The sequence below is a fragment of the Pan paniscus genome, chromosome 7 (genome assembly GCF_029289425.2).
Source record: "Pan paniscus chromosome 7, NHGRI_mPanPan1-v2.0_pri, whole genome shotgun sequence".
NCBI lineage: Eukaryota > Metazoa > Chordata > Mammalia > Primates > Hominidae > Pan > Pan paniscus.
Window position 1 is genome coordinate 159933464 of NC_073256.2, and position 25949 is coordinate 159959412.

General features: G+C 62.1%; 1 protein-coding gene across 14 annotated transcripts in view; it reads left to right on the plus strand.

The window, feature by feature from the left end:
* The window catches only part of ADGRB1 (adhesion G protein-coupled receptor B1), a 97121-nt gene that overhangs the window by 52724 nt on the left and 18448 nt on the right, over positions 1–25949 (plus strand). For 13 of the 14 annotated variants that reach the window (XM_055117043.3, XM_055117036.2, XM_055117037.2 and 10 more), the window contains exons 18-23: positions 8990–9131; positions 16679–16782; positions 20311–20413; positions 21453–21603; positions 22129–22198; positions 23726–23792. In XM_055117043.3, the coding sequence (XP_054973018.2) occupies positions 8990–9131; positions 16679–16782; positions 20311–20413; positions 21453–21603; positions 22129–22198; positions 23726–23792 (637 nt within the window). Of the gene's footprint in view, positions 1–8760; positions 8872–8989; positions 9132–16678; positions 16783–20310; positions 20414–21452; positions 21604–22128; positions 22199–23725; positions 23793–25949 lie in introns of those variants that run through there. The other variant, XM_057303100.2, reaches the window with a different exon arrangement.

Consider the following 25949-nt stretch of genomic DNA (forward strand, 5'->3'; position numbering starts at 1 on the left):
AGTGATGGTTGTGTGGTTTTGATGGTGGCAGTGGTGGTGGTGATGGTGATGATGGGATGGTGGTAGTAATGGTGTGTGGTTTTGATGATGAAGGTGGGGTGGTGGGGGTGATGATGTGGTGGTGGTGGAGATGATGGGGTGGTAATAGTGATTATGGGGTGGTGGTGGTGATGATGGGATGGTGGTCGTAATGGTTGTGTGGTTTTGATGATGAAGGTGGGGTGGTGGTGGCGGTGGTGGTGGTGATGATGGGGTGGTGGTAATGACTGTGTGGTTTTGATGATGACAGTGGTGATGGTGGGGTGGCATTAGTAATGGTGTGTGGTTTTGACGATGAAGGTGGGGTGGTGGGGGTGATGATGGGGTGGCGGTGGAGATGATGGGGTGGTAATAGTGATTATGGGGTGGTGGTGGTGATGATGGGATGGTGGTAATGGTTGTGTGGTTTTGATGATGAAGGTGTGGTGGTGGTGGTGGTGATGGTGGTGGTGATGGTGGTGGTAGTGGTGGTGATGATGGGGTGGTGGTAATGATTGTGTGGTTTTGATGATGACAGTGGTGATGATGGGGTGGCGTTAGTGATGGTTGTGTGGTTTTGAGGATGGAGGCAGAGGTGGTGGTGGTGGTGATAGGGTGGTGGTACTGATGGTTGTGTGGTTTTGATGATGGGGTGGTGGCTGTAGTGAAGATGGGGATGGTGATGGTGGTGATGGTGGTGATGGTGATGCTGGGGCTGGTGGTAGTGAGGGTCACATTGTTGGTAGTGTATGGTTTTGGTGCTGATGATGGGGTTGGTAGTGGTGGTGGTTGTGATATAGTGGCAGAAAGAGTGGTATTTATGATGTTGATGGTGTCATGGATGGTGGTGAAGGTGTGGTAGCAATGGTTGTGTTGTTGATGATAGAGTGGGTGTTGCTGCTGTTGGTGGTAGTGACAGTACTGTTGATGGCGTGATGCTGATGGTCGTGTCTTGAGGTGATGATTGTGGTGTGATGAAGGCGGATGGTATTGTTGGTAGTGGTGGTGAGACCTGGTGGTAATGATGGTGTTGATAACACATGGAGGGGATGGTGGCGATGGTGACAGTGGTGGTCCTGGTTGTATTGTAGATGGTGTTGATAGTGATTGGCCTCAGTGGTAGCTATGAGGGTGGAGGCTGTGGTGACAAGTGGTGGTGGTGGTAGGCCCAGCTCTTAGGTGAATTTGCAGCCCAAGCCCCCTGAGGGAAGCGAGACCCCCCATGACACAGTTAAGGAACCAGAGCCCAGCAGCCATGCAGATGGCAGGCCAGGTGGGTGAGGAAATGGCGGGAGAGCCAAGGGAGCGCTTCCGAGGTCATGGCAGTCTGGGAGGAGATGAGGCTGGGCTGGCTGTAATGGGGGGAAGGTTTGGGATCTGCTAGAGCCAGGGCAGAGCTCGTGGGGGTGCCCAGTGCCCAGTACAGGGCCTGGCACAGGCCAGGCCAGGGAGGCACCTGCTGAGTGAGTGAGAGACTGTGCTGGCCCTTTGACCTTGCCACTGGGTACCAATGGCTGGAGCGTAAAAGGGTGTGAGGTCTGGGCAGTGGCCCCCCGCCAGCAGGGGTAAGTGACAGGCCAGGCAGAGCAGGGCTGCAGGTGCAGCAGGTGTGGGTCTGCATGAGGGGAGACGGCTCGGGGCAGGCTTCTGAGTGCCAGCCTCCTGCTGGGGAGGGGCAGCAGGCTGAGCAGCCCTGCAGGACCCCAGCCCTCCTGCTCCAGGTCACTTCTCTGCCAGGCTGGGCAGCCAGCACCCTGCCCTCTTCAGGAGCTCCATTCTGCCTGGCAGACAGCCTGGGGCCTCTGTGCCTTTGCCCAGGTGGATAAGTAGGTCAGGAGAAGAGCTGCTGGACCCTGGGGAGGGCTGGGTTTCCAGCCCAGGGGTAGCCCGTGGCCAGGAGCCCTGACTCAGTGTGGCGGCGCCAGGTGGGAGCCAGGAGATTGGCATCTTGCATCGTGAGGAACATGAGAAGCCCTGGAGGCCCTGGATGTGGACCTGTCGGTGCTGAGGGAGGCTCAGACATGGGCAGCTCTGGGAGAAGCCCAGGAGCCAGCCTCATAGACAGGGCACCAGGCCTGAGCAGGCTCCAGCGTCATCTGGCAAGCTGGGTTCAGTAAGACCCAGGTCAGGCAGGTGTTCAAATGCCAAGGTCGATGGGTCACAGCGACCAGGATCCCCTCAGGACCCCAGGTAATTGCCCCCAGGCCCTGAGCTTGGAGGGGCTAGAGCTGACCCAGGCCTGCCCTGGAGAGCCTCACAGACTGGCAGCCAGACAGGGGCTGGGCATGGAGTGGGAGTCAAGGAGGCTTCTTAGGGGAGGCAGTGGCTCCAGGAGCCCTGGAGGGGGAGGCTAATCACACAGGATGCGGGGCCTGTGGCCAGGGGACCAGCCAGGACCAGGGCCTGGAGGCAGCAGAGGGCGTGTGTTTGCTGGGTTACCTGCTGGGCTGGCCTGTGCAGGCAGGGCCACCAGAGGCAGGCCCACCAGAGGCAGGGCCACCAGGGCCAAGGGAGGCCCCTCTGGGATGGTCGCGGGGGGCTCTGGCTGCTGGGTGAGGCAGAACACAGGGAGGGGAGCCCAGCACAGCGGTGGGGAAGGGTCTGGCTGAGGGTCAGGAGCAATGCCCAGGAGCTCATGGAAGGGCAGGGGGGATGTCTGGTTATCCAGGTAGACTTCCTGGAGGAGGACACAATGCCAGTCTTGATCTATGGCCAAGAAGTCAATGGGCAGAGGTGGGAGCCAGGCACTCCTGATGGATGAAGCATGACTAAGGGGCTTGTACCTAGGTGTGATCGAGCCGCGTGTTGGTTTAAGGGGCACTGGGGAGGCCAGCCCATTAAGGCTCCTGAGGCCAGGCCTAGAAGCCGAAGCCTCTGCCTGCAGAGACACCATTTCCACTCCCTGCCTAGCGCCTGAACTCCCCCACTGCGGTGTGCTGTGCCCACTCCTGGCTTCTTTCTGTTATGTGGGAGGACACCCTGTGAGTCATTCACACTAGAGTGTGAATTAGCCCATCAAATCCAAGGGGACCCCGACAGCGCACAGTCCCATAATAGCACCTGCTTCGTGGGCCGGCAGGAGGCATCGTGAATGCAGTGAAGGCTCTGGCTTGGTGGGTGGGTGGGTGGGTGGGCTCTTAGTGCGCCCTCCCCGTCACTGTCCCCTTGTGTCCCATGAATGAGTAGGCCCTGTGCGGGCACTGTGCCTCTGCCATCCCATGGACAGGTGCGGGGTGAGGATCTGGGCACATTTCACAGGAGGAAGCTGAGCTCCGAGGGTGAGAATAGAGCTGGCTGCTGGACCCCCTGCCGGGCTGGACAAGCATCGTCTAGGCGCTTGCCAGGGGTGCAGGGCAGGGGCCCCAAGAGCACAGGAGCCACGGTGGGCTCTCCCAAGGCCTCTTACCTGCCCCGGGCTCAGTGGAGGTGCCTGTGGGGGCTGCCCGAGCAGGGCTGGGCCCAGGTCCTTCCCCACTAGCCAGCTGGGGAGGCCTTCTCTGAGCTGCCCTCCCCTGGGAGATGGGGACAAGGTTGTGGCCCTGCACTGGGGCTGAGGGCGACGTGAGGTGAGGATCCACACTGGGTTGGGAGCTGTCTGGGAGCTGCGGCCATTACTGGGTTTGGAGGGGTCTGCTGGGAGCCGTGGTTACTGACAGGACTGTGGCAGAGGAGAGAGTTGGGAGGTTGGGTGAGGGAGGTTGGGGCCAGTCCCCGCGGGCCCTGGGAGCACTGTGGCCTTTGCTCTGAGTGAAGAGGGAACCGCTGGAGGGCTCTAAGCTGAGGGCCATGCGGCCTGACATATTTCAAATGACTGGCGCCCTGGGAAGCCAGGCGAAGGAGGGCAAGGGGCGGCGGCCACAGTAGCCAGGGGCACGGGTGGTGGCTGTGGAGGGTGGGCACTGTGGGGCTCTCCATGCATTTTCAGATAAAGGCTGGTGGGATTAGCTGGTGGGCAGCTGCAGGGAGGTGGGGGAGGTGAAGGGGGGACCCAAGGCTCCAGGTGAGCAATGGCGGGCTGGCCGTGCCCTCCCCATTCATTCACGCGCAGGCGTCCTGGCTGTGCGCCCTACCTTAGTGTGCGGCTGTGGGCGCCTGTGGGACTGTCATGCACCAGAATGTGTCCCTGGGGCCACATGTGTGAGCAGCGTGCTGACTGAGCACCTGGGCGACCCCGAGGTGGAGTAAACAGAACCAGAACTTGTCCCTTGGGTTTCTTGGCATGGAGGTCCTTGGCGACCTTGGCAGGAGCCGAGTGGGAGGAGTCCCAATGGTGGCGGTCACTGGTGGTCTGCAGAGGGGTGGGCAGTGGCTGGACCTGTCATGGGGCCCTATCTAAGGGGAAAGGCACAGCCCTGCCCTGGGATTCCCGTCTGAGGGTCCCAGGTCACTCTAGGTCCCCACTCCTCTTGGGCAGGAAGGGGACCTGCTGTAGCGAGGCCCCTGCTCAGCTGGTCCTGGGTGGTGTCACTGCCCCAGCTCCTGCTCTCACCCTGGACCCATGGGGGTGGGGAGCAGGTGTAACTGACCCAGATTCCTCAGGCCTGGGCTCAGGAGGGGACCTCGCTCTGTGACCCAGATATTCCAAGTTTCTGTAGCTGACGAGAGGTGGCAAATGGTCTCCCACGTGCGGGAGCAGTCGCTGTATGCGAGGAGGGAATGACTTGCCTGTTTGCAGAGATGGGAACAGGTGCCCCCTGCAGCAGGAAGGATTTCAGTCAGACTTTCGGGGGAACTTCCAGATGTTGTAAGTCAGGATCTGGTACAAGAGGATGCGTCCCAGAGATTTTGTTGAAAGAGGGAGGTCTGAGGCTTTGCCACCTTGCCTAAGTCGACATGCATCCAAGATGCACACAAGGGCCTCAGTTCAGGGCCCAGCCCTCCATCTGTCCTGCTAAAGGCCAGTCCTTGACTGAGGTCTAGTGTAGCAAGGGAGGCTCGGGTAACTCCCAGGAAACCTGCATTGGCTGAGTTTATTTCCTGGCTCGGGATGGGTCTCAGGTTGCCCCTGACGGTCCCTTGCAGACCTGCATTTCAGTCAAGGTTCAGATGTTGTAGGCCCTGGGTGGGAGGGGGCAGGCAGCCAGACACATAAAAACTGGATTCCAGGCCCACTGCTGTCTTGCTGTGTGAACTTGGACAATCGCTGCTTCCCTGAGCCTTGGTTTCTTTATTTACAAAGCTGACCTAAGGGTTCCTGCAGAAATCAAATGATAAACTGCCAGAAAGCCCTTAGCACAGAGTAGAAGCCATTATCGTGGAGGTGCAGGGAAGGGTGAGGAGAAGGGTCCCTGTCCCTGGGCTGTGTGTTGGGAGGCTGTTCCCCTGACACATGCTGCCAAGGCCTGTGGAGCCAGGAGGACGGAGGAGGTAGAGAGGCTGAGGGGGGCACCTGCACTGCAGGCCTGCAGGGTCCCAGTGAACCCCACCCCAGGATCCAGGCCCTTACAGAATGGCCGGGAGCTTTCTGCTTCCAGAGCTGCCAGCCTGACCAGCTAGCTCTCTGGACCAGGGGCAGGTGCCTCCTTGGGCCTTCCATGGCCTGACCCTCAGCAGAGTAGGCAGCAGCCCGTCTCTCTCCCTGCCCCAGAGGCCGATAAACGACTCAGCACCCACAGCAGGAGCCCTGGAGGCCGGGTGCTGGCTCCCAGGCTGGCCTTCTCCCAGGCAGTGGTGGACAGCTGTCGGCCTGGCACCCTGCAGACTGGCCAGTGCGGCTGGGAACCAGCCAGGCTGCTGGCCCCAGCCAGCCCAGCTCCCTGCACCCTCGAAGTGCTCCCAGCAACCCTCAGGCAGTTGAGCAGAGGGCTGAGGTTGTGCTGTGCCTGGCCTGGGTTGTGCTGTGCCTGGCCCATGAGAAGCAGAGCTGTGACTGGAACCCAGTATCAGCTGCACAGAGAAAAGCGGTCTACAGGACTCTTCCTGGGGTGCCCTCTGGCCTGTACTGTGCTGGCCATCTTGGTGTCTGGTCAAAGGCTGGCAGGCATAGACCACAACCGCACACCCATCCCCAGGCATGGGGATGGGCCCTCTCGGTGGGAGATGGAGGCTCAGGGAGGCAGCGATTATCCAACGTCACATAGCAAGACAGCAGTGGGCCTGGATTCCAGTTTTTATGTGTCTCCCACCCGGGGCCTACAGCTGAACCTTGACTTGAACTGCAGGTCTGCAAGGGACCATCAGAGACAACCTGAGACCCATCCCAAGCCAGGAAATAAACTCAGCCAATGCAGGTTTCCTGGGAGTTACCTGAGCCTCCCTTGCTGCATGGCCACCAGCCAGGGCTTAGTGGCTCTGTGCCCGGGGTGGGTCTCAGGTCCCTGCTCCACCTGTTCCTCTCCAGCATGGGGACAGTGGCTTCTGCCCTGGAGGGTGTGGGGGATGGACGCAGGTGGTGAGTGGGATGTTCCTCGTGCACCTGAATGAGACCTTGGAAAACCCTCTGGCCAGGATGTAGGATCTGGGGTGTCGTTTGGAGCACCAGGACTTTCCAGGGACCCCACGCTCCCTTTCCTGTTCTGTCCATAGCCCCAAAGCCTGCCTGGGTCCAGGATTCTATTCTGTGGTTATCAGGATCTGCACTCTGCTCAGGGAGAGGGTGGAAGGGTCTCTCTGCCCCAGGTCTATGACTTTTCGGCCATCCTGTGTTGGGGACGCAGAACAGCCTGGGTTCCTGGCCGCCATCGCAGTGGCTGGGTAAGTGTGGAGGATGGCTGCCCTTTGGAGCCTGCAAAGGTCACATGGGCTGAGGCCCCTGGCACAGACAGAGGCATCCTCCGAGCCTGACGGTGCTGCAGGGCCCTTCCAGGCTCCCACGTGCCTCTGTGGCTTCCTTTTACGGAGGGTGCTGGAGATGGGTGAGCCTCATGCTTCTAAACCCTGGCCCGTGACACAGGAACCTGGCCTCACACTGCACTTGAGAGGGGAGGGGGCTTCCTAGGGTCACACAGCCCAGAGCCAGCCCTGCAGAGCCTGAGGCCGGCTCCCGGGCCTCCTCTCAGCTCTGCCTTGTCTGTGATCTCCGCCACAGTTTTCCTTCTCTGTAAAACAGGAGCAGGTCCTTCCCCTAGGAGGCGGAGAAGATGCAAGAGATAAAAGCAGATGCTAAGGGCATTCTCAGGGGTCTCCCCGGCCAGCAGCTCACAGCATGTCCCTTCTCCCCTGGGCCCGAATCTCAGGAAGTGCTGCTGCTGAGGGAGATTGAGCAACATCCCCAATTCAATAGAGACTGCTCTGGGCTATCAGACATGGGCACTGGTGACCCATGCTTGCTCTGAGCCCGGCCCTGTGCTGCTCAGCGCTGTCCAGAGTGGACTGGGTGCTTCCCTCTGGACACCCCCACCCCCATTTTAAAGATGAGGAGACTGAAGCAAGAGGTGGTATAGGTAACTTCCCAAGGTTACATAGCTAGGATAGGACACAGCCGAGGCACAAAGTCAGGTGTCTGATCAGAGGCGGCTCACCCAGGCTTTTCGTGTGGGGTCAGGGCTGCGTGTGTGGGCGGCTCTCCAGGCTCCTCTGGGGATAGCAGGCTGGAGAGAGCGCTAGCCACAGGGCACCGGGGCAGGTCCCTTCTGACTCCTAGCCTCAGCCCCCGTTGGTACAGTGGGGACAGGATGGAAGAGGTGAGCTGAAGACTCTGCAAGGCACCTTGTCGCACTCGTTCCTGGGTGGGGAATGGGGTAAAACTGCAGCATGGAGGCTCTAGGGCAGACCATAGGAAGACCCTCGACTTGGGCTTTTCTCCTGAAGTCCGGGGGCAGGGGCCGGGTCCCAGCTACTTAGGGAGGAATGAGGCCTTTTCAGCCGTGGGTTCGGAAGGAGACCAGCAGCTGGGGCTCCTGCAGCTGCAGAGCTGCACCCACAAACTCTTGGGGCTCATCTTTTCAGGAGGCCTGGAGTCCCTCCTCCACCAGGCAGGCCCAGGACCCTGGGTGGGGCTGGGGACTCAGCCTCAGAGAGGGCCTCCTGGGCAGTTTCTGCAAGCCAAGCCCCAGCAGGCACGAAGGCAGGCCCGGCTCCAGGGCCAGGTCTGTGAAGGAGGGACACGGTGGCTTCCGGACAGGAGGGCTGCCTTGAAGGGTGGGGGAATTCGGCTCCAAAGCAGGAGGAGGAGGAAGAGGAGGCGGAGGAGGAAGAGGAGGAGGTGGAGGAGGAAGAACAGGAGGAGGAGGTTGGGGGTGGAGAGGAGGAGGAGGGGTTTGCAGAGCAGGTCAGTCCCTGGTGCACCAAGTAACAAGTCCTGTGCTTAAATGCGTGCTCAGATGAAAAGCGGGGCAGTCGCGGCCCGTAGACAGCGGGCGGCTGGGTCAGACCGCAGAGGGAAGTTTCCAGCGGCAAGCCTCCCCGCGGGGAAGGCTGTGTCTGTCCCAGGAGATGAGCCGCAGGCACCAGGGGTGATGAGGCCCGGGGGAGGTGGATGTGGGGGATGGAGCGGTCCCAAGGTCGTCAGCTCCAGCCGGCGCCCTGGGCCGCGGGGCCGGAGAGCTCCGGAGCGGACCCTCGCCGCACTCCGAACCCGCCCCGCGCCCCCAGGCCACACCCGGCTCGCACCCTCCCCGCTCCACGTGCGCCCACGCGCCCCTCCGGGCCTCCCCCTCCTTCCCGCGCGGGCCGGGGGCGCGGGCCCCGGAGGAGCTGGGGGCGGCGGGGGCGCGGGGCGGGCGACTGCCGGGCCCCGGGCCAGCTCTCGCCCCCCGCCCCGCCCCCGCTCGCTCGGCTCCCCCGCCCGGCGCTCCCTCGGGCTGCGCTCCGCGGCTCTCGGCGGCGGCGGCGGCGGGCGCAGAGCGCGGCATGGGCGCCCGGGCCGCGGGGCCTGGCGGCGGCGGGCGGACGGGCGCGCGGCTGCGGGCGCAGGTGCGGGGCGGCGGGCCGGGGCCGGGGCGCGGAGCCGCCGCTCGGGGGCCGGGGCGCCCGCGTCCCCGCCGCCGCTGACGCTCCGCCTGTCTCCCTCCCGTGTCCCGCCCGCCCCCAGACCCTCCTCCTCCGCCCCCCCGCAGCTCGGGCCCTGGTCGTGGCGCGGCTGCCGCACGGTGCCCCTCGACGCCCTCCGGACGCGCTGCCTCTGTGACCGGCTCTCCACCTTCGCCATCTTAGCCCAGCTCAGCGCCGACGCGGTGAGACCCCGGCCGGGCCGGCGGGAGGGGCGCCGGGCAGGGGCGCGGGCGGGGGCTGCCGGCGGGCCTGCGGGTGGGGAGGGCCCGCACCCGTCCTGTCCCGGAGGGGTCGCTGTGCCCCGCAGCCGCCGTGGCCTGACCCGGCCGGCGGGGTCCATGCGCCTCTGGAGAGGGTGGGTGGGCGCCGAGCGGGTGGCAGTGTGGAGTTGGAGACGGGCCTGGGAGGAGTCGGGACCCCCGGAAAGTGGCTGATGGGTGGGTCCCATCTCCCCCGGCCTTGGAGGCCCGGGATCTCCGAGGGAGCCTGGGCCTGGGGAGAGGCTGGGTCCTGAGCCGGGGGCTGGGAGGCGTCGCCTGTGGAGGGGCTACCCTTTCCCTTGGTCCTCTCCGCCTGCCAGGGAGAGGGAGGAGGAGGAGCTGCCGCCTTGGCAGAGCCCTTCGACCCACCCCAAGTACAGCCTGGTCCGTGGAGGTGGCGGTGGCCCCAGGCAGGGGCCCTGGCCCAGATCCACCGCCCCCCAGGCCTCAGCACCTCGGGGCTTCCTTTTTGTTCCTGTGATTCCTGTGGGGGCTGCCGGTTTCTATGGAGACGGCATCTGGGGCCAGCCGCTGGCAGGGGCCCTGGGTGCTGGGCGCAGCTCCCTGGGGCGGGTGGGCTCTCTTGCTTTGGGCCGGCCAAGCTGCACCCCCTGGCCTGAGGTGGGCCACAGCCCTCTACTGGGGCCCAGGCCGAGGCCCAGGACAGCCCACAGAGCAGGAAAGGGCCTTGGGCGTGTGCTCACCAAGTAACCTCCGCCCAAACCTCGTGTGGAAGCCCTGGGGGGCAGCAGGGGTGGAGGATGCACTTGGAGGGGACCTGTCCTTCCTGGGTGTTGGAGGTGGCATTGCTGGCCCTTGGGGAACCCCGGGTTCGATGTAGAAGGTAGCGCCCAGCCTCTCGGACACTCCAGCCTCCTGGCTGTGTTCTCTGGAAAAGTGGGGGGCAGGTGATGTTGGCAGCTGGGGTCTCCCACAGTGCCAGAGCCGGATGGGACCCTCCAGGCCATTGCCAGTAAAATCCTCTGTTGACAGTCAGGGAGACTGAGGCCCAGAGAGAGGGCCTTGCTCAAGGTCTTGGGTGAGTCTGGGCTGGACAGGGGTCTGTGTCCCTGACCATAGTGCACCCCTGCTTGGGCTGTCCCCTCAGGTGAGACTGTTGATGCTGCTGGTTCTGCAGACAGAGCCTGGCAGGCAGCAGTCTGAAGGGCCATCTCGGAGGCTCCCTGGAAGAGGTGGCCTTCTGTGTAGGAGGACATAGACATTATGGCTTTCACTGGGCAGCCTTTCTGGGCCCCTTCGAAGCTGGACCAGGCAAGGCAGGGCCCAGCCTCCAGTCTCCGGGTGCTGCTCTTCCTGTGGGTGTTCGAGGAGGACCTGGGCAGGAGAGAACCTGCTATGGTGTGTGCCCCATCTGCCCCTTCTCCCAGCCCGGTGTCAGGCCTGCAGCAGGTCAGTGTTAGAGTCTGGAAACACAGGCTTGTCTCTGACGAACTGTGACCCTGGACTGGCTCTGCCTTAAGTCCCTCTGAGCCTCAGTTTCCTCACCTGTAAAAGGGAGGGGACCTGGACTACCCAGGACTGGCTGTGAGGAGGGAAACAGATGACTCGGAGAGAGTCCCAGGAACGGGGCAGTCCCCAGGCGGTGGCATACCAGCCAGTCACCAGGCTGACCTCCAGAGTGGGCCTGGCTTAGGGAACTTGTTCAGAGAGGGGCAGGTACATGGGCCGAAGGGGGTGCCCCTGAAATTCCAGCAGCAGGGGCCTTGATGCCGAGGGGCCTTTCCAGGAGGAGACCCACTATGTGCCCCAGTGCACGAGGGGGAGGAAGCGGCTGCTCTGTGGGACAGCAGCGGGGGGCGGGGGTGGAGGCAGCCAGATACACAGTCCTGGGCCTTCTTTGGCAGGGGGTTCGCGGCTGCTGTCGGGGGGCGCTTCTAGTGTTAGCCCAGCCCACGCACGCTGGTGTTCACAGGGCAGGATGCCAGCAGGCATGTTGGGTGCCCTGTCCCCCATCCCAGACAGGACATTTGAGGCCGGGGCACAGGGGCTGGCAGTGTCTGCAGAGCCACGGGACCGAGGGCGGGCTGCCTGGACCCTGGGAGCCTCAGTGTCCTCATCTGTGAGATGGGAGGGTGGTTGGCTCTGCCACAAGGGCAGACCATGTGTGGCTCAGTTTGGGGTCTGGGCACCAGCAGGGGTGTGAGCTGACAGTCAGAGTGCCAGGAAGAAGCCAGGGTGGTTACAGCCTCTAGCAGGTGCTCCCTGGCACCAGAGCCCCTTGGGGCTTTCCTGTCCTTTCCACACCACCTCTCCCTCCTCAGCAAGGGCTGGCCCCCTTGATGCTGGGCAGGGAGAGGCCAAGAGTGAAAGAGAGACTGCTCTCTGGGTGCAGCCTGCCCCTGGCAGGTTCCTTTGTCCACCGTGCCGATCCCTCTGAGGGCTGTGGGCTGGGGTGCCAGGGCTGATGCGGGAGGCAGATGTGTGCACACAGGGGTCTGCAGCCGCCCAGGTGGAAAGGAGGAAGGCTGCGGGTGGGCTCTGGGTGCATGGCCACAGCCTTCTCCCCTCCTGAGTGTGGTGTGGGGAGAAGTGCACGGGGCTGAGACTTGAAGTGGGGTCCTGAGGGATGTGCAGGAGTTTACCAGCCGAGCATTGTGGGGTGAGTAGCAGCCATTGCAGGGTGAGGAAGGCATGAAGCTGCGGGGAAGTGGGCACAGGCGTGGGCTCAGCAGGCAGGAGAGGCAGAGAGACTGGTGGCCCGCAAGGCCTGGGGGGCTGGGGGGAGCCCGAGCTTACTCCAGGGGCGTGAGGAGCTGGCTACAGAATGGACTGGTGGGAGGCTGGGAGGTAAGAGGAGAGCAGTCAGGCCTGGGCACCCAGGGGTCCCAGCAGGAGTGAGGAGCGTGAGCCCAGCTGGCAGTTGGGGAGGCGGCCAGAAGTGAGCCTGGCTGGGCAGGGAGAGAGAGGGGTGCTGCCCAGCTTAGCCTGGCTGGGGTTGGATGGACACGTTGGGTGTGGGGACTCTGGTCTGAGTGGGCAGAGGCTGTGGCTTCGGGGGTTCAGAGTGGCCTACAGGGGCTGCTGACCAGGACAGGGGCCTGAGATGGTGGTAGAGGCGGGTACGTGGGCACCCCGGGAGCCAGGGTGGGATGAGATCCGGGCAGGGTGGTAGAGCGAGGGGAGGTGACACCCACGAGTCCTCCTATAGAGCTGGCCTGGAGCCAGGGTGTCGGTGCAGATGCGGGCTGCGCAGATGCCGGCTCTGCGGCTGCAGCAGGCCTACGACGGCCGGAAGGTTGAGTAACCGCTCTGAGTCACACCTGTGAGGCGGATGATGCCACCTGTCTCAGAGTGGTGGGGACTGAACTAGGTGATATATTTATGGCACTTGACATAGTCTGGCGTGTAGTAAACAGTCTGAAAAGGACAGTTGTTGTTGGCATGACTTCTGTGATGTGCCTCAGACTGTATTGGAAGGTTGTGACCAGGGTCACAGTTCATTTGCAACCAGGTTCAGGGCTCAGTGTATGACCAGGGTCAGGTTCAGGGTGTGATCATGGTCAGGGTTCAGCACGTGACCAGAATCAGGGCCCAGTGTGTGCCCAAGATCAAGACTCACAGCCTGACTGGGATCAAGGCTCAGAATATACTTGGGTCAGGGTTTAGTGTGTGGCTGGATTCAGGGGACAGGGTGTGATGGGAATTGGGGCTCGGGGTATAATCTGGGTCAGGGGTCAGAGTATGATGGGGGTTCAGGGCTTAGTCTATGACTAGAGACAGAAATTAGTTTTGTGGGCATTTGGGAGCCATAGACGGTGTTGGGGCAGTGGCAGGACGAAGGTGGTACTGTGGGGAGAAATGAGTCCTTAGGGGGCAAAGGGTGGATATAGGGTTCAGGAGAAGATTGGGAGTGGGAGTTCATGTGGTGGAAACTGGCAGAGACTCGGTCACCAGCCAGGAGAAGCCATTGGTGGGAGGGGGCCGGCTGGTTCAGACCTAGTATGCAGGGAGGGCCTCTGAGAATTGGTGACTTCCGTGCTGGGAGGAGAGCCCGGCGCCTGAAGGTCAGGGAAGGCGTGCAGGGCAGGGGGCCTGGCATGTGCAAGGGCCTGGGCCGCGCTGTGCCTGGCTTGGGCCAGTCTCTGGCGGGGGCCCAGCCTGGCTCTGCCTCCCCTCGGCGTGAGTTGAGGCCGGTCTTGGTCTACCCCTCCTAGTGAGGCCTGCCCAGGCCACCGCCCATCCCTTCTTCATCGCCTGGAACCTGCTGAGCAACGGCCGTCGGGAGTGACTGATGAGCCAGGCGGGGAGGAGAGGGATCAGGTGGACCAGTGGGAGAGCTGGCGGGCTTGCAGCTGCCAGGCCTAACGAGGGCAGGCGGAAGCAGATGGCCACAGAGGCCTGGGCCTGAGCCAGCCTCAGAGCAGGCGCGAGACACTTACTCGGCCGCCTGTGACCTTTGTGGCCGGCCGGCCTCAGGCCAGCCCAGTGTCTTGGAAACATTTACTGGGGTCACCCTGTCTCCCACCTGTCCCTGTCCAGCTGGTTTCCTAGCCCTGGACCTCAGCTCTGCGCTGGTAAAGTTACCGGTGACTGATGAGCCAGGCTGGGAGGGATCGGGGGGCCGGTGGGAGAGCTGGCAGGTGAGTTTTGATGGGAGAAGTACCGGGTGATGTGACTTCAATTCCAGAGGACCACCGGTTTGAGGCCTGAGCTCCAGGCTGTGGCATGCGGGAGTGGTGCTGAGCAGGGTTTCCTGCCGGGCACGGCATCACTGTTCCCATCTTGCCCTCCCAGAGCGTAGTTTGGACAACCGAGGTGAGCAGCGCTACCTGGGGTAGTTTGAGGGGCCTGTGTGGAGGCAGTGGCTTTTGAAAGCCTGGTGGGTTGGCAGTGCTTCTGCACACAAAGAGAAGGCGACTCTTGTTCTGGGGAGGCACAGCTGGAGCCGTGGCACCTGGTACACTTGGGCAGCACAGCTTGGCCCTGGAGGCGAGTGCCAGGTGTGGGGGGTGTCAGTCGTGTGTGTGGGCCCCAGGTGTGCGTGTGTGTGGGCCCCAGGTGCGTGCGTGTGTGCGGGCCCCAGGTGTGTGTGTGCATGCGAGTGTGCAGGCCCCAGGTGCTTGTGTGTGTGGGCCCCAGGTGCGTGTGTGTGTGCGGGCCCCAGGTGTGTGTGTGCGTGTTTGCGGGCCCCAGGTGCGTGCGTCTGTGCGGGCCCCAGGTGTGTGTGTGTGTGTGTGTGCGTGCATGTGTGCGGGCCCCAGGTGCGTGTGTCTGTGCGGGTCCCAGGTTCGTGCGTCTGTGCGGGCCCCAGGTGTGTGTGTGTGTGTATGTGCATGCATGTATGCGGGCCCCAGGTGCGTGTGTCTGTGCGGGTCCCAGGTTCGTGCGTCTGTGCAGGCCCCAGGTGCTTGTGTGTGTGGGCCCCAGGTGCATGTGTCTGTGCGGGCCCCAGATGTGTGTGTGTGTGTGTATGTGTGTGTGCGTGCGTGTGTGCGGGCCCCAGGTGCGTGCATGTGCGGGTCCCAGGTGCGTGCATCTGTGTGGGCCCCAGGTGCATGTGTGTGTGTGCGGGCCCCAGGTGCATGCGTGTGCAGGTCCCAGGTGCATGCGTCTGTGCAGGCCCCAGGTGTGTGTGTGCGTGTGTGCGGGCCCCAGGTGCGTGCATCTGTGCGGGCCCCAGTTGCGTGTGTGTGGGCCCCAGGTGCATGCGTGTGTGCGGGCCCCAGGTGCGTGTGTCTGTGCGGGCCCCAGGTGTGTGTGTGTGTGTGCACGTGCGTGTGTGCGGGCCCCAGGTGCGTGCGTGTGCAGGCCCCAGGTGCGTGCGTCTGTGTGGGCCCCAGTTGCGTGTGTGTGGGCCCCAGGCGTGCGTGTGTGCGGGCCCCAGGTGCGTGTGTCTGTGCGGGCCCCAGATGTGTGTGTGCGCGCACACATGTGTGCGGGCCCCAGGTGCGTGCGTGTGCGGGTCCCAGGTGCGTGCATCTGTGTGGGCCCCAGGTGCATGTGTGCGGGTCCCAGGTGTGTGTGTGTGTGTGTGGGTCCCAGGTGCATGCCTGTGTGCGGGCCCCAGGTGCGTGCGTGTGTGCGGGCCCCAGGTGTGTGTCTGTGTGTGGGTCCCAGGTGCGTGTGTCTGTGCATGTCAGGCGTGTGGCCTGCACCACCCCGAGGACAAGTCAGGCATGGCGGTTCAGCCTGGCTTATGACTCAGGTGATGGGTTGGGAAGTTGCTCGGGGTGAACTCATCCATGTAGAAGCGATGTCAGCCTGAGTCCCCTCCCCAGCTTTGCACGCCCTTCAGCCACCTGACTTCCCTGTCTGTCTTCAGGCCTGGCATGCTGGGGCTGTGCAGGGCCATGGGGTCGGGAATGGCAGGGTCTGTGGCCGGCCAAGGCCCTTTTAAGGAGGGAATGAGCTGAGTGCAGTGGCCAGAGGCACAGTCATGTGAAGAGGGGAAGGGTCTTCTGGGGGCACCGCTGGGGAAGAGCCCTGAGGGGAACCAGGGGGCCTGGGGGGCTCGGGGCATTCTTGTCAGGAAAGGGAGGCTGGCCAGGGGCAGGGCCAGGGCCAGCCCAGCAGCCTTTGCAGAGCCGGGGGGGACATTTGGACAACGCCCAGGGCAGGAGAGTCAGGGAGGAGTGGGGGCCCTCCCTAGGAAGGGGCAGTCACCTAAACTAAGTACCCCGCAGGTGGTGAGGAGGAAGGGCCCACTTTATTCGGGTCACCCCGGCACCCGGATGACACCCCAGCTCCCACACTCTCCTGCCTCTGAGCAGGGCAGAGGTGCCCTCCAGTGCGCTGATAACCTCCCCCATGCCACTGTGGCGGGAGAGGAGCTCACAGGGGGCAGGGCTAGAGGTGGGGATGCCTGGGGCCAGGGCTGGCGGCTAGGCCTAGAAGCTGCAGGGGACTGAGGGGCTGTGGAGGTGACACAGAGTCACCTGCCGAACAGAGAGCGAGGGGTGGGAGGGGGAGGGCTTTGGTGCAAGGAAGCTGTTCGGGATGTGTCCGGGCAGTGGAGGGACACGTGGGTGTGGGGTGTCAGGGCCTGGCTGGGTGGCATCTCGGATGGGGGTGGGCCGGCGTCAAAGCGGCTGCTCCCCCCGGATTTCTCGAAGCCTGGGCCCGAGAGGACTGTGCGTGTGGGTGGGCCTGGACCTGGCACCTCCCTGGCCCCGTCTGCAGTGTGGGGCTGGCGCCTGCCTGGAATTGACGGGGTTCTGAGACATGATGGCGGCAAAGACTTATCTGGCATCGGGCTTGGCGTATGACTGTGGGGCACAGGCAAAGGGCCCATCCTCACAGAGCACAGCCCCGAAAGGGAGTTCTGGAGGGCCTGGGCTGGTAGAGGAAACCCCTCGTCTGCAGGGGGCAGGCGGGGAGGTGGAGGAGGGGCTGGGCCGAATGCTGGAGGTGTGACCCGGGGCTGCGGGCTCTCGGGTCTCAGTCTTCGGGTCTGCCGAGTGGGCGTGTGGGGTGCCTCACTCCCTGCGGTCTCTTCCCGGTCCCCACAGAACATGGAGAAGGCGACTCTGCCGTCGGTGACGCTCATCGTGGGCTGTGGCGTGTCCTCTCTCACCCTGCTCATGCTGGTCATCATCTACGTGTCCGTGTGGAGGTGGGTGCCGCCCAGGTGCTGGGCATGGGTGGCTGTGGCTCCTGCATCCCACGCCTCTTCCCCGAAGGTCACGGGCGGGGTCATGGGTGCCCCTCCCTCCCTTTGTCCTCACCTTCCCAGTCACCTCCGCCTTTGCCAGGGACCCAGCCCTGCTGTGGCCCCTCCGAGGCCTCCACAGGTTCCTGAGGCCGCCCCACACACTCATACTGTGTCCATGCCGCACAAACACAGGGGGTGGGGCCTGGTTCCTCCCCTGAACGTGTTCCCTGGCAGTGCCAGCCTGAGTTCCCTCCCCAGTTGTGCGTGCCCCCTCTGCCTGCACTTCCTGACTTCCCTGTCTACCCTCAGGCCTGCAGGCCAGGCCACAGCCTTCCCCAGACCCCCAGTCAGGCCTTAGGGCCCAAAGCCCCTGCTCACTCTCCACCCCAAACCCCCTTTCCCCAAGGCCACAGGGCTCTCAGCCTGCTGTCCATTCTGATTGTGGCCAGTGGGTTTTTGGGGCCACCCAGGCAGGTGTGGAGAGATGTGGAGGAGAGCTGGTGTTTGAGCAGTAACATGCCTGTTGAGTGTGTGGACACGCCTCCAGGCACTCCCCGCTATCTGCTCCTGTCCCATTGAGTAGAAGTGTGGAGCAGGGAGCAAGGGCTCAAGGTCACTCACTGCCCATGGGGCCGAGTGGGGACTCCCAGCGTGTCCAGAGGAAACGTGGCTCCGGCTCTGCAGGCAGTGCGATGTCAGCCGATAATCGGAACTGACTGCCTGGCTGCTGCCCAAGGTCGGGCATCGGGAGGTCAATGTGGCTGGTGGGGGAGGGTGGCTGAGCTTTCCCGGAGACAGTGACTGGGTTGTGGGTAGTGGCAGGGGCTCTCCACTGTCCTGCCTGAGGGGACAGCATCCACTGGGCTCTAGGGGGACCATGGTGTTTCCTCTTCCCGGGACCTGCCTTCCCCTAGGGCCTGGATTCCACAAAACATCTGGGGAATGGGGTTCAGGGGCTCTGAACTCAGCTCTGATGTCCTGAGTTCTGAGGAAGTTTTCTGCCGACAGTTTTCAAAGCATCTCCCTTGGTGAGCTCTCCTGGCCATCCCTGTGCCCTATGAGCTGCCGGCAGGGACTGTTCTGTGGTCCCCATGAGGAAGTGGGGACCCAGAGAGAGAACGTGACCTGCCCAAGGTCATGCAGCACATCAGGGTCATGTCAGAGCCCCTGAGGCTCAGCCCTGTGCCCTCTGCTCTCCAGCTGGGTGGACTTCAGTCCTCAAGGGCTGCTGGTGATGATGGTGATGGTGGTCCTGGTGGTGGTGTTTGTGGTGATGATGGTGGTAATGGTGATGGTGGGGGTGGTGCTGCTGCTGGCGATTGTGGTGATGGTGGTGGTGGTGGTGATTGTGGTGGTGATGGTAGTGATGGTGGTGGTGATGGTGGTGCTGGTGCTGGTGCTGGTGATTATGGTGATGGTGATAGTGATGGTGATGGTGGTAGTGGTGGTTGTGATGGTGTTGGTGCTGGTGCTGGTGATTGTGATGGTAGTGATGATGGTAATGGTCGTGGTGATGGTAGTGATGGTGATGGTAGTGGTGGTTGTGTTGGTGTTGGTGGTGCTGGTGATTGTGGTGGTGGTGATGGTGATGGTAGTGATGCTGGTGGTGATGGTAGTGATGGTGATGGTAGTGGTGGTTGTGTTGGTGTTGGTGCTGGTGCTGGTGATTGTGGTGGTGGTGGTGATGGTGATGGTAGTGATGGTGGTGGTGATGGTAGTGATGGTGATGGTGGTAGTGGTAGATGGTGATGCTGGTGATGGCATGGTGGTGTTAGTGATTGTGATGGTGATGGTGGTGGTTGTGGTGGTGTTGGTGCTGGTGATTGTGGTGATGGTGGTAGTGATGATGGTAATGGTCATGGTGATGGTAGTGATGGTGGTGGTGGTGGTGGTTGTGTTGGTGGTGCTGGTGATTGTGGTGGTGGTGGTGATGATGATAGTAGTGATGCTGGTGGTGATGGTAGTGATGGTGATGGTGGTAGTGGTAGATGGTGATGGTGATGATGGCGTGGTGGTGTTAGTGATTGTGATGGTGGTGGTGGTTGTGATGGTGTTGGTGCTGGTGATTATGGTGGTGGTGATGGTGGTGACGGTGATGGTGGTAGTGATTGTGATGGTGGTGATAGTGGTGCTGATGGTGGTGATGGCTGTGTTGGTAATGGTGATGGTAATGATTGATGATGGTGGTGATGGTGGTGGTGGTGGTGATGGTAGTGATTGTGATGGTGGTGATGGTGGTGATGGTTGTGTTGGTAATGGTGATAGTGGTAATGATTGTATGATGATGGTGGTGATGGTGATGGCGTGATGGTGGTGGTGGTGGTAGTGGTAGTGGTTGTGATGGTGTTGGTGCTGGTGCTAGTGATTATGGTGATGGTAGTGGTGATGGTGGTGGTGGTGATGATGGTGATGGTGATGGTGGTAGTGATTGTGATGGTGGTGATAGTGGTGCTGATGGTGGTGATGGCTGTGTTGGTAATGGTGATAGTGGTAATGATTGTGTGATGATGGTGGTGATGGTGGTGGTGATGGCGTGATGGTGATGGTGGTAGTGATTGTGATGGTGGTGATAGTGGTGCTGATGGTGGTGATGGCTGTGTTGGTAATGGTGATAGTGGTAATAATTGTATGATGATGGTGGTGATGGTGGTGGTGGTGGTGGTGATGGTAGTGATTGTGATGGTGGTGATGGTGGTGATGGTTGTGTTGGTAATGGTGATAGTGGTAATGATTGTATGATGATGGTGGTGATGGTGATGGCGTGATGGTGGTGGTGGTAGTGGTAGTGGTTGTGATGGTGTTGGTGCTGGTGCTAGTGATTATGGTGATGGTGATGGTGGTGGTGGTGATGATGGTGATGGTGGTAGTGATTGTGATGGTGGTGATAGTGGTGCTGATGGTGATGGCTGTGTTGGTAATGGTGATAGTGGTAATGATTGTGTGATGATGGTGGTGATGGTGGTGATGACGTGATGGTGATGGTGGTAGTGATTGTGATGGTGGTGATAGTGGTGCTGATGGTGGTGATGGCTGTGTTGGTAATGGTGATAGTGGTAATGATTGTATGATGATGGTGATGGTGGTGGTGGTGATGGTAGTGATTGTGATGGTGGTGATGGTGGTGATGGTAATGGTGATGGTGGTAATGATTGTGTGATAATGGTGATGGTGATGATGGTGATGTAGTGGTGGTGGTGATGGTAGTGATTGTGTGACGATGGTGATGATGGTGATGGTGTGGTGGTGGTGATGGTGGTACTGATTGTGATGGTGGTGATGGTTGTGTTGGTGATGGTGGTGATGATTGTGTGATGATGATGGTGTAATGGTGGTGATGGTGGCGGTGATGATGGTGATGGTGGTGGTGCTGTTGGTGACAATGCCTGCAGGAAGTGGGGTGGGGCTCTGGTCTTGGTGCCACAGGACCACAGCCCCTGTGCAGATGGGGTTCTGTTGGGTGCTGACCTTGGGCCCCTGCACTCTCCACAGGTACATTCGCTCAGAGCGTTCTGTCATCCTCATCAACTTCTGCCTGTCCATCATCTCCTCCAATGCCCTCATCCTCATCGGGCAGACCCAGACCCGCAACAAGGTAGGCAGCCTTGCGTCCTGCCATGCACCTCCCAACATCCTTGGGTGGTGAGGATGGACCCCAGGAGGGGCCTGGACCGTGGGATCCCTGGGAAACTCAGGCAGGCAGGTGTGGGGGCAGGAGGAGGCTGCCCCAGCTACAGGGAGTTCCCCGCCCTCTGCTGTGGCTGCAGGAGCCTGTCAGGGGCTGGTCAGCCAGCCAAGAAGGGCAGCTTGTGTTCCAGTGTCTCTGCTGGACTTGCCCTTCAGGATGAGCCTGCTGCAGCCCTGCCCATCCCGCTGTGGGCAGTGGACTCGGCCTCAGCTCAAGCTGCCTCAGGGGTGGGGAGTGGCACTCAAGACAAGTGGCACTGTGGTGACAGAGGCTCCCACAGTCCACCCTCTCACCCCCACCCTCGCTAGCCTTGAAGCTGGCAGCTCATGGAGGGCCCCTGCCTGCCCACCCCAGACCCCCTATCCCTGGTTCCTACCCTGTGGTCTCCAGCCCCATCCCACTAAATGTGGCAGGCGCAGCCTTTGGCTGGGGGCCTCTGCTTCCTCAAGGGGCCACGCTGACAATGTAGGAGAGAAAATAAAGCAAGAGGGCCCGCAGTGAGACAGAGAAGGCCTGGCCCCAGGGCCTGCCGTGTGCTGTGGCAGAAGCTCAGGGCCGCTGTGTGGGTGAGGTTGCCTGCGACTTGCTGTGTGTCCATGGGGTGTGACATGCCCTCCCTGGGCCTTGGGCTTACTACCTCCTGAACGCATGGGCGGGTACCTGGACTTTTGAGAAGGCCCCTGGCTTAGCATTTGGTGTGGCTATGAATGGTGCTGAGAAAGATGGGGAGGGAGGATCTGTTTGTCCCAAGGGGGCTTAGATGGTCAACAATTCATCTCGGGGCAAGGACCAGGTGATCTCTGGATTGCCTTCTGCCTAGGGACCTGGTCGGGTCCCAGTGAGGGTGCTGGGTGCTGGGCTGCCAGCTGCAGACAGGCACTCAGTGGGGGCAGGTGCGGGGCCGGGGAGCACCTCCCCAGCCTGCCCCGCCCTCGGCCCTACACAGGTGGTGTGCACGCTGGTGGCCGCCTTCCTGCACTTCTTCTTCCTGTCCTCCTTCTGCTGGGTGCTCACCGAGGCCTGGCAGTCCTACATGGCCGTGACGGGCCACCTCCGGAACCGCCTCATCCGCAAGCGCTTCCTCTGCCTGGGCTGGGGTGAGCCACGGCCTTCCCGACCCTCCTGGACAGATATCCTTCCTCCCCTACTGCTTGTTCTGCCCTGGCAGCCCCTCCTCTCCCCATCCCCTGTGGACCCCTGGGGCCTCAGTTGCTGCTTGGGTGGGCTTCCCCCTCTGGGCCCTCGTTCTTCCATGGAGTCACCAGATAAAGCGCAGGACACCCAGTTCCCTTTCATGTCTAGATAATGAAAACGTTTCTAGCACAAGTATGTCCGGTGCACTATTTGGGACGTACATTTACAAAAAGATGATTCCTGATTTCTCTGCGAGTCAGATGTGCCGGGCACCCTATGTGTTCTCTGCTCATTGGACCACCCTGCGCCCAGCTCCGCAGGCCCTTGCCTTGTTCACCTCCTGCCCCATCTCTTGCTCAGCCCCATCCTCTGTTGGGGGCTTCAGAAGCGCCTGCCTGGCCCCCGCCCTTCAAGGCAGGGCTAGGAGGAGGTGGAGGCTGGCTGGGGACTTGGGTGGGGCCAACACCCTCTCTCTGCTCCTTCTCCAGGGCTCCCTGCACTGGTTGTGGCCATTTCCGTGGGATTCACCAAGGCCAAAGGGTACAGCACCATGAACTAGTGAGTCGGGGCATTGGGGGTGTGGTGGATGGCCACATGGCCCCCCAGAGACTTCCACCACCCTGGAGGGTGAGGGCTGGCCATGCCCTCCCCCCGTGTGACCCTGACCATCTCACAGAGGCTCAGGGAGGGTGGGGCCCCAGGGGCTGGAGGCTGAGCCCCTTGGGCATCCCCTCCCTGTTGGCCAGCCAGCTTCTCCCTGGCAGTGAGCAGTGGGCAGCAGTATTGAAAGAAACCGGGCCATCAGGGCCTCCCCCTCTGTCAGTTGGTCCATTAGTCACTCTGAGCCTCAGTTTCCCCATCTGTTCGGTGGGGAGCCCCCCTCTGTACGGTGCTGGTGAGAGGGAGGGCTGTTTGAGACACGAGCTCTGGGCACAGTGGGCACACCCCCACAGCAGGCCTGTGGCAGGGAGGGCAGGGGTCGGAGGCTTATTTCACAGATGATGTCACTGAGACCCTGAAGGGTCAGCTGGACCAGGTCCTTGGGGCCTTAAATGGCAAGCCAGGAAGCTTGGGGTCATCCTAGAGGCAGTCTGGTTCCCCAGGTAGGGAGAGAGGGTCTGGGGCTCAGGATGGGCAGAAGAACTGGGATGGGGAAGGGGAACCGAGGCTTGGAGGGAGGGCCTGGCTGCAGGGAGGGGAGCAGTGGGGAGGGCGAGGCAGGAGGAAGTGACTGATGCTGGCTGAGTGGGAGGGGCGGAGCAGGCCTGGCTCCCTGTGGAGCCCCTGGGGACAGGATGTGGCACCCCCTTGGAGCACTGCCCTGTCTGGGTGGCAGTAGGGAGTAGACATAGCTGAGGGCCCAGGGGGTGAGTGCTGAGAGGGAAATCCAAACACTGTCCCCAGAGATGAGAGAAGCAAATACCTGGCCTGCCGAAGTCAGGGGTGGATCAGGAGGGGATGGGGACATTGAAGTGGGGTTCTGAAGGATGAAGAGGAGTTTGTTTGACAGATGATATGAGGTAGGCTGCTCAGGGTAGAGGGAACGGTCCTTATTGGGTTTCAGGTTTCCATGGGCACCACAGGTGGTGTCCAGAGATCTGGAGAATGTGGGGCTGCTTACTGGGAGGGGGGTGGGGAGGGGGCAGGACAGATGTGTGAGCATAGGACCAGGTGCTGAGGCCACGGGGCCTGAGCCCCAGCATTCAAGCATCGCGTCAGGAAGGAGGGTGGGCCAGAGACCCCGAGAGAAAAGCCAGGAAGGGCCCAGGCCTGGGGAAGGAGGGACAGTCAGGTGGCCTTGGCCCTGCCAGCCTGGTGCCCCTGCTGTGTGGCTCTAAGCAGGTGGGTCCCCCGCTCTGGTACTGTCCCCATCTGTAAAATGAGGGTGACAGTGGCTGCCTGGGGTCTCCTGAGGATTCTAAGGCTAAAGAGTGGGTGTGACCTGCCCTGCACGCCGAAGGCGCTTAATAAGTGCCAGTTTTCTTCTGCCACTTCCCAGCTCACCCCTACTCCTGAGAGGCCGGCAGCACCTCTCTGCACGCCCCTCTGCACACGGGCGGTGCTGATGGCCTGTCTCCTCCCCAGCTGCTGGCTCTCCCTGGAGGGGGGACTGCTCTATGCCTTCGTGGGACCTGCCGCTGCCGTTGTGCTGGTACTGACCCGCCCGGGCCCCACTCCCCGCGACCCCACCTGGGCCCCCCACCTGCCTCCTGGGCCTCGGTGCTGTCTCCTGCCCCAGGCTGTGCACCTGCTGTCCCTTCAGGATGGCCTTCATGGCCCTCGTCACCAGGGGGTGGGGGTGCCCACAGCCCCACTCTGACCTGCCCTTGGCATGCAGTGCAGGGGCTGGGCCAGGGTAGTGACCCTTCACACCTGTGAGTCTCGGCTTGCCTGATTGTTGGGTGCCAGCTGTGTACCTGCCAGGAGATCCCCGCGGGTGTGGTGAGTGAGTGGCATGGGAGGAAGCTGGGGACGGACGGATGATGCGAGCAGCGGGGAGCTGCAGGCTGGACCTGGGTTGTGGGTGTCTGGCCCCAGAGCGCCAGATGTGAGGCTGGTGACCGGGGCTGCTTGCCCCTTCGAAGGGGGCCCCAGTGAGGACCTTCCCTGTGTGGGTCCTTGGGCTTTCCTTCCGGCTCTCCTCCCACCTTAGTGTGGAGGAAGGCAAGACTGTGGCAGGTGGCACGCAGGGTCACCGTCCTGGGGTCACAGATGAGCTGCGGCAGCCTGGGGTCACTGGCCTCTACTGGGTCCAGCTCTGAGCCCACTCAGCCAGCCCCCACCTCTCTACTCTGGCAGAGCACCAGGGTTCACACCCACCCTCACATCCCCTCCCCTCTCGCCCCAGGAGAGGCCATCCACGTCCAGTAATTCCTGCTGCCATGAGCGGTGTCTCTGCAGGGCCACACCCCATCCTAGTGGGGACTCAGGCACAGGCTGGGCCTAGCAGAGAAACGTGCATGAGGGGTGATGGGGAGCTAGCCCTGTAGGGGCAGTTGGGGAGCCTACTGGGGGTTGGAGGGGCAGTGGGGCGCCATCCTTGGGCAGCCCCAGACCCCTCCCCACAGCCCTGGCTGTGGAATCCTACCTTCTTTATTCCTTCCTCCAGGCGGGAGGCGGGAGAGGTGTGGGGTACCTGGCGGTGCCCCAGGCACCTGGGGATGGAGGTTGTGGGAAAGGGGACAGAGACAGGAGTCCCACCCTGTACACCCCTCCCCAGGATGTGTCAGGAAGGCAGGCTGACCCTGGCGGCTGTGGGACCCGAGCCCCAGCAGCCCCTCCTGTCCTTGGGGCCACGTGGGGCAGGCTGGGCAGAGCCTGCTGCAGGCAGTGGCCCGTCACTGGTGCCCATCCTCTCTTCTGTGCTCCGGCCACATCAGAAAACTAGGCTGCCCAGGAAAGAGGCCACCACCCATCAGGCTAGCCAAGGCTGTGACGTGGGTGTCTGGGAACTCTGCATCCATTGTGGAAAGCAGGCCGGCTGTGTGGTCATGAGCCCTGAGCTGGAGGGCTACACGGTCTACCACCCTGGTCTTCTGGAGGTGAAATGCCTGGTCAGGGGTCCATGGAGTCCTGGGGTCTCCCAGCCTCCAGCTTCTGGAACCTGGGCCTGAGGAAGTCAGGCCTTGCCCCTCGGGGTCCTAGCAGCATCTTTCTGCAGAGTGGGGATGCAGGAGGAGGGCCTCAGGGAGCCTCGGGCAGTTGGGGAGCAGAGAGTATGGCCTGAGACTCCTCCTTCCCCCCAGCAGAGGAGGCCAGGAGACAGGGGGAGACCCCAGGATGCTCAGGGCCAGTGGCTTCCCGGGGGTGCTCCGGGAACAGCTCTTGTCTTGACTGGTAGCCTGGACAGTGGCAGGCATGGGAGACTTACGTTAGAGCCCAAGAAGAGCCTCCCTGGGTGCAGGCGCCCAGCCAGGGCCCTTACGGGGTGGGCAGTTAATCTGATAGGAATAGGAGAGGGAGATCAGGAAGGAAGTCTAGAGAGAGGAGGTGGCCTTCGCCCAGAGCAGAGAGCCAGGAGGAGTGTGACCCCAGGGAGAGCCAGGATTGGTGTCCCTTAGACAGGTTTCAGCTGCAGGCTGGCAGGGGCCTCCGGGCCCTGTGGGTGGGGAGCTCCCTGGTGGAAGGGATGCAAGGAGTGCAGCAGAGGTGCCGACGGTGCGGGTGACACACAGAGAGGGCCCTGCACGGTTGGCAGCTGGGCTGGAGGTCACCTGACGTCCCATCAGGCACTGGGGTTCCTGTGATGGAGGCACGGGAGGTGACCCTGGGTGGGGTAGGGGGTCGTGGTTGGCGTAGCCAGCGTCGG